We start from the raw sequence: 13,022 nt of genomic DNA on the forward strand, positions 1-13,022 counted from the left end.
AAGTTAAATAAAATATTATTTTTAATATTATTATTATTTTAATATTTGAAAAAAATAAATTATTTATTATATTTTGTGTGAAAATTTAAAAATTATGTAATGATAAAATGATATGAAATAAAATGAGATGACTTTCACTATCCAAACGGTCCATTGAAATGATAGTATGCCCCACAACTCCCCTCATTTTAACCTATTTAATTATATATATATAAGGTTAAATAAGTGATTATTAGTGTATTAGTGTATTTTAAAAAAAAAATATTTCAAGATATTTAAGAAATTGTGGAAAAATAAAAATGTCATTTGGCCTAAGGGGCACACTCATATGATTAACACGAGAAGGGGTGAATTAGATTGTATTTAAAAATCTGTAATTATAAACCAAATACATAATATAAAATATGAACAAAATATGAAATAATAGTAAATATAAAGAGTAAGGGTAAGAGGAAGCAAATTCAGTATTTTAACGAGATTCAGCCTCACTTCCTACGTCTTAGCCTCAAGTTACCCCTCGAGGATTAGGGGTGCTACCCGCCCCCTACGGGGCGGGGGCACCCCTTCCCCGCACCCTGCCTCGCATGGGGCGGGGGATGGGGTTTTCACCCCCGTCCCCCGTCCCTTGGGATGCGGGGGCGGGGTGCGGGGCGGATTCCCAATCCACCTTGCCTCTTTTCACTTAAAAAAAATACTATATTTATTTTATTTAAAAATTATTTATAAGTGTAAAAATAATTAAAAATACATTTTTAGATCCAAATTATAAATTTAAATTTTGTAAATATAACTATAATTTAAAAACTATATAATTTTTAAATTTGTTAGTGCATATTTTGTGTAAATTGTAGTGTATTAATTTTTAAACTATGTAGTTTTTAAATTTGTCAATGCATATTTTGTGAACAAGTCTAACAAATTGTAATATATATTTATATATATAAAATTTGTAAAATATAAATAGATATTTATGTTTATATATATGTATATAATATATATATATATTTAAAAATGGGGACGGGGGCGGGGCGAAGGGCCCCGCCCCGCGGCATGGGCGGAGAGGAAGCGGGGCGGGGTAGTATGGGCGGGGCCCCGTTGCCCACCCCTATTGAGGATTCCCAAATTTACGATTTAACATCATTCAGGTAGAGATATAAACTTATTACACTTTTGAGCAGTTTCGTTATAAAGAATCCGTGTAGAACATCATATACACTTATAATTACCTTACACGTGGTGATTCAACTATTCCCTGTGTAGAATACTATTTACACGCACAAGAGTTATATACACATTTTTATGGATACAAGAGCTGATAGTGGGTAAGTTATAAGAAAACATTCATCAATGAGTGGAATAAGAACAATACAACGCAAACTATATCTTTCTCAAAATGAATAGGAGTTAAGACTCAATGCTTAGAGAAGATATATTGAAAGCTTTAAATGAATTTTGTAAAAGTTGCAATTGATATGTGTTTGCTCTTTTTGTTGTGTATTTTTTATTTGAAGATCTCAATTGAGCTATTTATAGGCATATGAGACTTTATTTTCAAATTTAAAAAGATTCATATGTCAAAAAGGAGCACAACTCACTTTTCAAAATTTTCAAATAAAAGTTTCTCATTTTTACAATTTGTCAAAACCAATATCATTCAATTTTCAAATCCAATCTTTTACTTTTCGCATATGACAAAATGAACATGATTTACTTTTCAAAAGTTTTAAACAAAATCATTTACCTTTTGCATAGGTCAAAAAGAACATTAGTCACTTTTAAAAATCTTTAAATCTAATCTTTTACTTTTTGCATATGAAAAAAAAGGAGCATTATTTACTTTTCAAAATTTTCAAACAAAATCATCTATCTTTTGTATTTAAAAAAATAGCATCAATCACTTTTTCAAAATTTTAAACAAAACATGTACATGTGAAAGATGACAATCAATCATCTTTAAAAATTTTAAACTTTTAATTTTCAAATATTTCATGCACATGTAAAAGATGCAATTTGATATTTTATGAGAAAATATTAATTTTGAGCCTTAATCTAATTTCAAATTTTATCAAAAGATATACAAAATTACTTTAAAAACTTTATTTGAAGGTTTGTTTCCTTTCTTATTTATGCTTGATTTGTTGATGTGCTTAACTTTATTGTGTAGATAACTTGAATTTGAGATTTTTTTATGTTTAAATTTATTTATTATCATTAAAATTCATATATATATATAATTATATAAAAATTGAAACCTTGGTTTCAACATAAAAATTTCAGAGAAAAAATTGGGGCCCTGGGAGACAAGGTCCTCGATGGAAGAGGGTCTGTCACGAGTCCCTTTAGTGCAGGTTTGGGACCTCAAACTAAATACAAAATTTTCATCTCATCTCATCTCATCATTACACCTTTTTCAAATCCCAATATAAAATATAATAAACAATTCAATTTTTTCAAATCCCAATATACCTTTTTCAAATTCCAAAACAATAATAATATTAAAACTTAATATTTTAAACTTTAAAACAAAACACAAAATTTTCATCTCACCCCCCAAACCTACCCTAGTGTGATCCATCCTAGGCATGTGAGGGTTAAGGACCTGCACAGATGCATTCTTATTTCTTTTATTTGTTTAAACGAAGTCTTTATAAGTTTAAAATATTAAGTTTTAATATTATTATTGTTTTGGGATTTGAAAAAGGTGTATTAGGATTTGAAAAAGTTGAATTGTTTATTATATTTTATATGGGAATTTGAAAAAGGTGTAATGATGAGATGAGATGAGATGAGAATTTTGTGTTTTATTTTTAGCCCCAAACCTGCCCTTAGAGTCTCGGTCCGAGTTTCGAGTTTGGAAGGCCAAATTTGTTGCAGTGTTACGATGATGCCTTAAAAATTATTGTCCTACGAGTCTTTCCTTTCTCTGTGATCACCTAGCAAGGGTAGCACCTCGCAAGCCCTTCTTTTTCGATACTTCTCTTTATCTTTTTCTAAATCTTTACGACTTTTGAATTGGGTTTATTTATGCCATTGTTCCTTATTGTGAGAGAGAAAAAGATCTCAACGAGCACACAATCTGAATCTTGTGGATATGCGGGGTAGGGAGAATCATTCAACCAACGTCAGGAAGTCTTCGTAATGATAGTAGAGTAATGCTACACAATCTCTTCAATTTATATATATTATATCTTTTTAAATTTTTTAATATTTGTTTTAAATTTATTTTAAGTTTATTCTCTTTGAAATTATTCAATTATTCTATTCATTATTTATATATTAAATATTTAATAAAAATTTTAAAAAAATATGTAAAAGTTGCGTAGATTTTTTCATCATTCAAATTATTGTGCCAACTGCCATTAGTCTTTTTTTTCTTTTTTTCCATCACCGCTGTAACTGCCATAAGTCGGTCGGGTGTGAATGTAATTTTAACACCAGCCAATACAAATCTGCCACGTAGGCTGTGTACTAACCTAAAATTTACACCCACAGTTACATGATTTCTTTTTTTATCTCTCTCCCACTCCAATGCCCGCAATCCCTCTCTCTCAAGGATGTATATGCAGTGATGATTTTCTGCTATGAAACATGTCAAATCCTCTTTCTTTTTCTATATATTTCATAACAGCATACAAGAGTATATATAGATACAAGATGAAGCTATTCTAGGATATACGAAATCTAAGGCTAGACATAATGGTTGACCCTTTAAGGACGGGATTTTACAATGAAAGAATTCTTATAATTATTCTGATTTGTCCCCCATTTTACAGCTCACTCCAACAAAACATTTATTTGAGATTGTCTACGGTTTTACAGCTTCACAAGGAAAATAGCCAATCCAAACAGCTTTCTTATTGCAATTAGACAGAACACGAGAACCAAATAAGCCCCCATAACAATGCAAACAAATTACCAGAGTTGAGGAAATGGCCGAAGGAAAACAATGCAAGACGCAAAAAAGTGGTAGCACCCATCCCCCCAAACTGGTCTGGAAAAATGACAGAGAAGCTTAAGATATATTGGACTAAGAGAGAGGCACCAATAGGTTTTATAAACAGCATACAACCCTGTTTCTACGGCCGTCTCTCTGAATGCTCTTACCGCTGACATATCGATAAGCCATTCTCTCTCCCGATCTTAGAGCATTTATAAACATGGTTCTCCTACATCTGTTTCTTATTTTTAAACATGTATTGTTTTTCACTACTGATTTGCCCAGATCGTGGGTTCCTTTAGCCAAAGATCATGCCCCGAAAATGATCATTATTCGGTTGACTACGGTATTATTCGGTTGTGATGGGTTTTAGACTTTGGGGTGAAAGTCGAATCTTGGGATTAATTTTGGATTCGGTGGGTTAGGTTTGGAGCGGGAGTGAAAATGATGGGTTTGGGTGGGAGAGGGTTAGTGCAGGGACTGACTGTGGGGAAAAGCAGGAGCTCCTTTTATAATTTCTACTCTGAACACCTCGATGTTTTGTTCTCTAAATCTTATCGATGAAATCATGAAACACACCAGTATGCAATCTTCTAACTTGAGAATTTGCAAAATCCATTTCGTGCTCGATCAAAAGCAAAAGAAAAATGGAGCGTTTAAACCTAATCCGGATCCTAAAGACTCGGAAATCCCAACTATATGTGTGTGTGTGTGTTAAGGGACATAAAGGATTAGATCAATAATGCAGTACATTGAGCTGGATCTCATTATCAACAGGGTAATAAGACTCGTGTATTTTGCATTGCAAATTAACTGGAATTGCAAGCTGGAGTACTATTACTGGACAAAGGAAGTCAAAGTTCTGAAGTCGCGGCCGGAGTCTTGATCGAACACAACACCTTGTAATAATTCTCAATATTAATCTTCACTGGACCCCAAGGTCTTTTAAAAAATAAAAAGGATTCTTAATTGTTTTACTTCTTACCTAAATGTGATTAGTTGGTAGGGATCAAAACCGATTTAATTCTTTTGATGATTCAATATGATTATCTATATCTATAATCCAATTGAAAAATCTTAAAACTATCTTCACTTTTCAAACACTTCCAAAACCTTTCTAGTCTATCCTTATGATAAGTTGCTCTTGCTCTTGCTGTTTCAGAGTGCCCTTTAATCCAAAGATTAAAATCTTGTTTGATTATAAGTAAAAGTTGAATTAAATATTATTAGAATATAATTTTTTCATATAATTTTTATTTTAAAATTTGAAAATGTTGAATTATTTATTATATTTTATGTAAAAATTTAAAAATTATAATGATTAGATAAGATAAGATGAGTTGGAATGATTTATGGAGGACTAAATTGTTAAAATTGAAAATCCAGATACTTTATCACAAATGAGTGAAAATGTTGCTTTTAACCATAATTGGAATTATTGAACTAGCTTGAGCTAGTCATTGATACGAAGATATCATGGAAATTGCCACAAAAGGCTTTCTTTTTTCTCTAGCCACCCGGCGAGTCATTCTTCTACAGGGCATCTCACAAATCTTTCTGTTGATCGATGCTTTTCTTTTATTTTTCTTTGCCAATAAATGTGCCTTCCAAACTGAGTTTCTACTACAATTCCTTCCCTCTCTATATCTTCATCACAGCCTCAACCAATGAAAGGAATTAAGCGAGAGAAAAAAAAATAAGTTGAAGATTGGTTTGGGTTTGAGCAAGAATGGAGGAGAGTATTTGTAGTTTCGTGCTAGAGAAATTATCGTGGGTATTTGAACAAAAAGAAAAGCTCTTTGGTGGAGGGCAGGATGAATTCGATTCGCTTAATAGTGACCTTAAGCTGGCATATGCATTTATCAACGAATCCAGGGGAAAACACAACGAGCATGAATTACTGACAGAGGCAAGGAGGCAATTAAGGGACATTGCCTATGAGGCTGAGGATGTTATGGATGCATTGAAGGTCGAAGATCTGAGAAGGAGGAACTTGGTGTGGAAGATAATCCGCTACCCAATGATGTGTCATGATGCAGCAAAGAAGATAGAGGGCTTCAACCATAAAATCAATAAAATCCTGGACACTGTACAAAGGTACGAAGCGGAAGCTACTCCAGTTGCAGCGGTGGACGTTGCACTGGAAAGACATAGGAGGGTCGTCAAGGAAAAAGACGTGGTGGGCTTTGCTATTGACTCTACAAAATTGGAGAAGCAGCTTATGGAAGGGGATTCAAAGCTTGGTGTAATTTCAATCATCGGCATGGGAGGGTCGGGTAAGACCACTCTTGCCTGGAAGATCTACAATACTCTTCTCGTCGAGGGGCACTTTGTTTGCCGTATATGGGTGCATGCATCTTACCAATTCAGAACCAGAGACTTGCTGCTTGAAATGTTAAAGTTTGAGATACCAGAGTCTGATGAATCCATTAATGGGGCACTCGAAGACTCTAAGAGGATAAAAAGGAGAAGGATGAAGGAAATCGGAGATATGAGTGAAGACGAATTGAAAGAGAAGTTATCCAAATACTTGGAAGGAAAGAGGTACCTAGTAGTCATGGACAACATCTGGCCAACCGAAGGTTGGAATGAGCTAATTGCGGCTTTTCCTGATAACTCAAACGGAAGCAGAATATTGATCACCAGCCGTATAAAAAGGGTGGCTTCAGGTATAAGCCTTAGTACTTCCCACTTTCCCCCAATTCTCGATGAAGATGAAAGCTGGGAACTCTTTAGGAAGAAGGTATTCATAAGAGAGAAATTTCTTCCCCAGTTAGAAACTTTGGGAAGACAAATCGCTAAAAGTTGCGAAGGCTTACCACTTTCAATTGTGGAATTAGGGGGTCTTGCAGCAGTCGAAGAGAAGCTGACACACCTAACACTGTCCAAATATGTTGGCAATGTAAATTCCTATCTTTGTAGTAAGACAAGATGCAAGGATATACTGTCCTTGAGCTACACCCACCTGTCGCAGGACTTGAAATCATGCTTTTTCTACTTTGGAGTATACCCAGAAGAATTTGAGATCCCTGTAAGGCAATTGGTCCAACTTTGGATAGCCGAGGGATTCATACCGCATACTGGCTCTAGAAACATAGAGGATGTTGCCGAAGACTACTTCGATGAGCTTTGTGATCAAAGCTTGATCCAAGTGGCTAGCAGCAGGACATATCGAGGAGCAAAGACATGTCGTATTCATGCTCTTCTACGACAAATCTCCATTTGCGAGGGCAAAGAAGAGAAGTTTCTTGAGGTATTTAGACACGTTAATCTTTTATCCGAGAACAAATCCCGTAGAGTTTCCGTCCAATATTGTAGCACTCCTCATTATATTTCTTCAAATCTCTTTCGTGCTACTCGTGCCCGCTCTTTGTTGTTTTTTCGCCAAAAGGAGTTCAGCTTCGACTCATCCAACAAAAAGAAGCAGACCTACGGCGACCTTGATCCAAACCATTGGAAATGGGTCCACGAGAATTTCTGCTTGGTTCGGGTGCTTCATTTTGGTCAACTAAATATTTACTCCATTCCGTCAAATATAGAAGAGTTGATCTGTTTGAGGTACTTGAGAATAAAGTCTGATGTTCTCAAAGTAATTCCAACTTCCATTTGCAATCTTAAGCACCTAGAAACCCTTGACCTGAAAGGTACTTTTCTGAATTGCTTGCCTATAGGGATATGGAATCTCAGAAATCTTAGAAATCTGTACATGTCTGGGCCAGTGAGTTTACCTAACCAATTGAACCCAGACGTCAAAGCTCTTTGGAAGCTCCAAGTCCTTTCGACTGTATCCCTTAACCCACAAAATGTGAGCCTCATTGTTCAATCTGAACTCTTAAGAAAAATAGGAATATGGTTTGCTTCGGACGACAGCAATTGCAGAGCCGTTGAGGTTTTGGCAGAGCTCCACGATTTACCTCATCTTCAAACATTGAAAGTCGTAAATTGCTCAGAAGGTCTCCGTCTTCCGACTTCATTTCCATCGACAATCACCAAGATCACCTTAAGACAAGTGTGCTTAAAAGGCCGCCGCGACATGAGTGTGCTGGGGAAGCTTCTCAATCTTTATATACTGAAACTACAGAGTTGCTTGATTTCTAGTAAGCTCACATTCTTTGCAGATTCGTTCCCTCGTCTTGAAGTTCTTAAATTGGAAAAATTGAAAATTAAGAGATGGAAGCAGAGGAGACGCGCAATGCCATGCCTCAGGCATTTTTTTTTTTTTTTTTTTAAAAGAGGACGGAGCCCCAATTTTATTGATTGCCCTCACTTTTGGCGGAGGAAAACCGTGGTTACAATCACGACACTTGGGAGGTACAAAAACCTAAATCTAGAAAAAGAGTACCCAAGCATCAAAACAAGTGTAACTATATAGGGAACAAGCCTAAAGAAATATATATAACCTACTTCCGAGAAAGCCAAAGAGGGAAACCTGCAAAAAACCAAGAAAACAAGAACAAAGAGACGCAAATACCAAGATATCAAAATTAGACAAGCAAAAACACAAAACAAACCTGGCAAGAGGCTCATGATATCCTCAGGTAGGGCATACCCAATTTGTCCATGCGGAGAAGACCCCTTAACAGGCTAGGCAACATGTGAATATCAGACCAATCAGAGTTCAAACCTTCAGCCCCACACTTAGCTAGAAAGTCAGCCACGACATTGCCTTCACGAAAAATGTGTGTTACTGTATACTCCAGGCTATTAAGATGTCCTTGTAAATCTTCCCAAAAGTCTTCTAAATACCAAATGGGGCACTTATTCTTAACAATCCAATTGACCACCAGTTGGGAGTCAGTCTCTATTTGAACACGATAAAATCCAAGCGCGTGACATCTGCGAACACCTTCCAATAAGCTGCTGAGTTCTGCAAAATTATTGGTACCTAAACCCAATGGAACAGAGTAAGCCAGAAGTAATCTACCTTCCTCATCCCGAATAACACCCCCAGCACCAGAGGTTCCAGGGTTCCCGAAACTACTTCCATCGGTATTGAGTTTTACCCAGCCCCGAGGGGGCCGGTGCCATTTTACCACCCGGACCCTCTTGGGCTTAGGGAACAAGACTGGAATTTCCAGTCTATGCAAAATATTCATGTCCTGGGCGGAAAGAGAACTCACTTTCATGATCTGGTCCATGATGCGCCGGAGCCAAATTTTAATAGCATGCCAAACCGACTCTTTTGAGTGAGCCTTATCTTCATATCGGGCTTTACAGCGCCTCTCCCAAAGTTTCCAGGAAATAATGGAGGCAGAAGGCCAAAGATGGTTCTAACCTGTGAAGACTTACCCGCACGACGAAACCAAAAATTAGTTTGATCCTTCCAAGTGTAGAAAGGGGCCATATGAACCCCTAGATGAGTGGCCGCTAGACGCCAAATGTGTCTAGCGAAATCTCCCGTGCAGAGCACATGGTTCAGGTCCTCAGTATGACCCTTTTGACAGCAATTACATTTAGAGGCCATTGAAACACCCACCATACTAATATTCTTGTCAACACTGAGGCAGTTATTAGTAGCCTTCCACATCATGATAGAAATCTTCTTGGGAAGATTAGTATGCCATATCCACTGAGCCCAGGGTAAAGGGGGCGCCCGAACCCTTATACAGTCCCAGGCACTCTTAGTAGTAAAATTGCCTTCATTATCCTTCAACCAAACAAGCACATCTTCACCCTCCTTCTGTCTAGCAAAAAACTCATACAGATCATTGGCTTTCTGATGGCCCACTAATCTGTTCAGAAGAGAAATATCCCACCCATTCTCAATACGGCCCTCATTTATCTTAATCAAAGGTTGTTCAGTCACAGGAAATTGAGCATAGAGAGGGCCTTCGTTGTCCCAATTGTCATACCAAAAGGAGATATTACCTTCCTTCACAATCCATTTGGAGCTATTCATCACCTCCGGAATACTACGGACAATAGATTTCCAAAAGCGGGTCCCTTTAGTAGGCTCAAGGAGGGATAAGTGATTTCCTTTAACATATTTACCTCTAAAAAATTCCGCCCAAAGAGAGTTGCCCTTAATAAGATCCAGGCAAGTTTCATGTGTAAGGCTCTCTGAACATCCCCAAAGTCCCTAATACCCAAACCACCTTCGTCCGTAGGCGTACATATGTGTTTCCAAGAAATCCATTTCCTCCTACTCTTGCCTCCCGATTCACCCCAAAAGAAAGAGCTTATGAGTTTATTCAGGCTACGTATCACCACTTTAGGGACATCTAAAACCGCCAGCAGGTGGGTGGCCATGCTAGATAAAACATGACGCAGCAGAATAGTTCTACCACCAGCAGAGAGAATCTTCATCTTCCATCCTGCAATCTTCTTGTTCACTTTGCCCAGTAAGTCGCCAAAATCGCAAGCCTTTAGCCTACCATCCATAATAGGCACCCCCAGGTACTTAAAAGGAAAAGAACCCTCGGTAAACCCAGTAGAGCAGAGAAGAGCATGTTTCCTAGAGACTGAAATTTTCTTAGAGAAAAAAATAGCACTCTTCTCTTTACTGAGCACTTGACCAGTCCACTCCTCATATTTGTTCAAAACTTCCATCAAAGCTCTCATACTTCTTTTTCCACCATTTGCAAATATAACTATATCATCTGCATACATAAGGTGAGAGATAATCGGGGTCCCTCTAGCTTGAACAAATTGACCAATTTTACCTGTCTCAAAGGAATTCTTAAGGAGACGAGAGAACACCTCTTGCATTATTATGAAAAGGTAAGGCGATAAAGGGTCACCTTGCCTTAGGCCTCGCTTTCCCTTAAAGAAACCCATGGGGGTCCCATTCATCATGACAGAGTACCACGGTGAGGATATACAAGAGTTAATCAGGTCACAAACATTAGGAGAGAACCCAAAGCTAAACAGAACATGTAATAAAAAATTCCAGTCTACTCGATCATAAGCCTTAGACATGTCAAGCTTAACCAGAACATTGCCCCCAATGGATTTCCTATGAATAGAGTGGACCATTTCCTGAGTTAAGCTGATATTCTCAAAGATACTGCGGCCTGGAATAAAAGCCCCTTGCTCCTTCGATATCATTCTAGGGAGAAAACTAGTCATACGAGCCACAATGATTTTTGAACAAATTTTGTAGACCACGGAGCAAAGGCTAATGGGCCGAAATTTATCAAAGCCAGAGGGCTTATCCACCTTCGGAATTAGCACAATATAAGATGCAGTGAAATTTTTTGGGAGCATATGGCTATGGAAAAATTCAACAATGGCTGAAAGGAGATCATCTTTAACCAAGTCCCAACAAACTCTGAAAAAACCTGATCCAAAACCATCTGGCCCTGGGCTACTATCAATGGGAATAGAGAATAGAGCATCCTTTACTTCCTCTATGGAAGGATCTCTACCAATAGTCAAGTTATCCTCATTAGTAATAATGGGAGAGATCAAGTCACTCAAATTCGGAAGAACACGAGAACTACTCTGACCCAGAAATTCCTGAAAATGATCAACAGCAGCAGTATGAATGTCAAGAGGGGACTGTAAGACCCTACCATCTGACATACTCATCTCCTGAACTCTTTTATGCAGTTTGGCCTTTAAGAAAGCATGAAAGAATTTAGAGTTCTGGTCCCCATCTTTCAACCAGTTTTTCTTTGCCATATGAGCAAGCCTAGTGTCCTCTCTACCCAACCAAGTTGAAAGTTCCAACTTGGATGCTAATAGGTCAGAGTCGTCCTCGGCATTAAAAGAGACTTGAAGACGGCTTCCCAGATAATCAATACGAGCCTCTAGACCCTTGATTATGATGTTAGTCCTACCAAAAACACTCTTATTCCACTCTTTTAAAGCCACCTTAACCCTTTGTAATTTAGAGGAAAGGTTGATTAAACCGTGCCCTAGGCCCTCACGTTTCCACACTCCATCCACAAAACTATAGAAATCCAAATGATCAGTCCACATATATTGAAAGCGGAAAGGACTAGGACCATACCTGAATAAGTTCTCCCCCATTTGAATAACCAACGGGGAGTGATCCGAAGTAGAGCGCGCCAAAACCTGGTAAGACACATTAGGAAAAGAATTAAGAAAATTAGTATCAATAAAACATCTGTCTAACCTGGCCCAACTGCGCGCTTGACCCCCTTGACCATTGCACCAGGTCATATTCGGGCCTTTGGAGCACATCTCTAAAAGACCACAGGTTTGAATGCACTGGTTGAATTCTTCCATGGCTACAAAAGGACGAGGACGCCCACCTCTTCTTTCTGATTCGTCCTTAATGATATTAAAGTCCCCACAGAGAACCCAAGGAATTCTGGCAGTCCCCATATTTTCCAAATCCGCCCAAAGCTCTCTCTATCATTACGGTTGCACTTTGCATATATAATAGATAGTAGAAACGTATGACCATTCTCCTCTACTTTCACAGTAATAAACTGATTAGACCCCGCCACCCACTGTATCGAAACCAGTGAATTCCACATCAACCAAATTTTACCACCATGCACCTCATTTGTGACAAAACAATTGCAACTAAATCTTCCTAAGAATGACGGGATTCTATCCTCTAACAAAAAGGGCTCAGCTAAAGCTATGATATTAGGGCTAAATTGCTTAATAATTTTCCTCAACCTCCTATAAGAAGTGCCTACTCCTCTAATATTCCAAAAAATAATAGGACTGATCATAATTTAAATTTGGAAGGACGAATTACCACTCTGGTAGCGCCCCTTTTCTGGCCTGTTTTTCTGGGGTTGTTGGAGCCCTCAGAGTCTGTGCAGTATTCCTTGCGCATATCATCCTTGATTTTGTCTCTCTCACTCTCGTGATCAGAATGGGAAAATAGTATCTCATCCCTTCTTTCCTCTTCATGTGCAACCATAAACGTCTCATTAACACTGACTGCTAAGGATCTTGCATTTTTCTTCTTCGATTTCCTCTTTAGGCTTATCAGAGGATTCTCCCATTCTTCGCCCGACTCAGTGACTTCGCTCACAACTGGATTAATGGCTTCTGTGCTAACCTCTTGTGGGTTTGGTAGGGGATATGTAGATTTAACGATTTGCAGGCTCTCTTGCTCAATTAAAACTTTCCCTATGTCCTCAACAACTTGCTCTTCTAT

General features: G+C 37.8%; 1 protein-coding gene across 1 annotated transcript; it reads left to right on the plus strand.

Annotated features, from left to right (window-relative positions):
* The first annotated feature begins 5,666 nt into the window (after positions 1-5,666).
* On the plus strand, positions 5,667-8,097 carry LOC109011502 (putative disease resistance RPP13-like protein 3). The gene is made up of 2 exons (XM_035682591.1): positions 5,667-7,946; positions 8,056-8,097. The coding sequence occupies exons 1-2, from the start codon at positions 5,667-5,669 to the stop codon at positions 8,095-8,097; spliced, it is 2,322 nt and encodes a 773-aa protein (XP_035538484.1).
* The last annotated feature ends 4,925 nt before the right edge of the window (positions 8,098-13,022 follow it).

Source organism: Juglans regia, chromosome 11, assembly GCF_001411555.2.
Source record: "Juglans regia cultivar Chandler chromosome 11, Walnut 2.0, whole genome shotgun sequence".
Taxonomy (NCBI): domain Eukaryota; kingdom Viridiplantae; phylum Streptophyta; class Magnoliopsida; order Fagales; family Juglandaceae; genus Juglans; species Juglans regia.

Bases quoted from the DNA above. Each gene is read 5' to 3' on its own strand.
- LOC109011502 (XM_035682591.1), top strand. From the start codon at position 5,667: ATGGAGGAGAGTATTTGTAGTTTCGTGCTAGAGAAATTATCGTGGGTA. The intron at 7,947-8,055 runs GTGTGCTTAAAA...CATTCTTTGCAG, and splicing joins CCAAGATCACCTTAAGACAA to ATTCGTTCCCTCGTCTTGAA.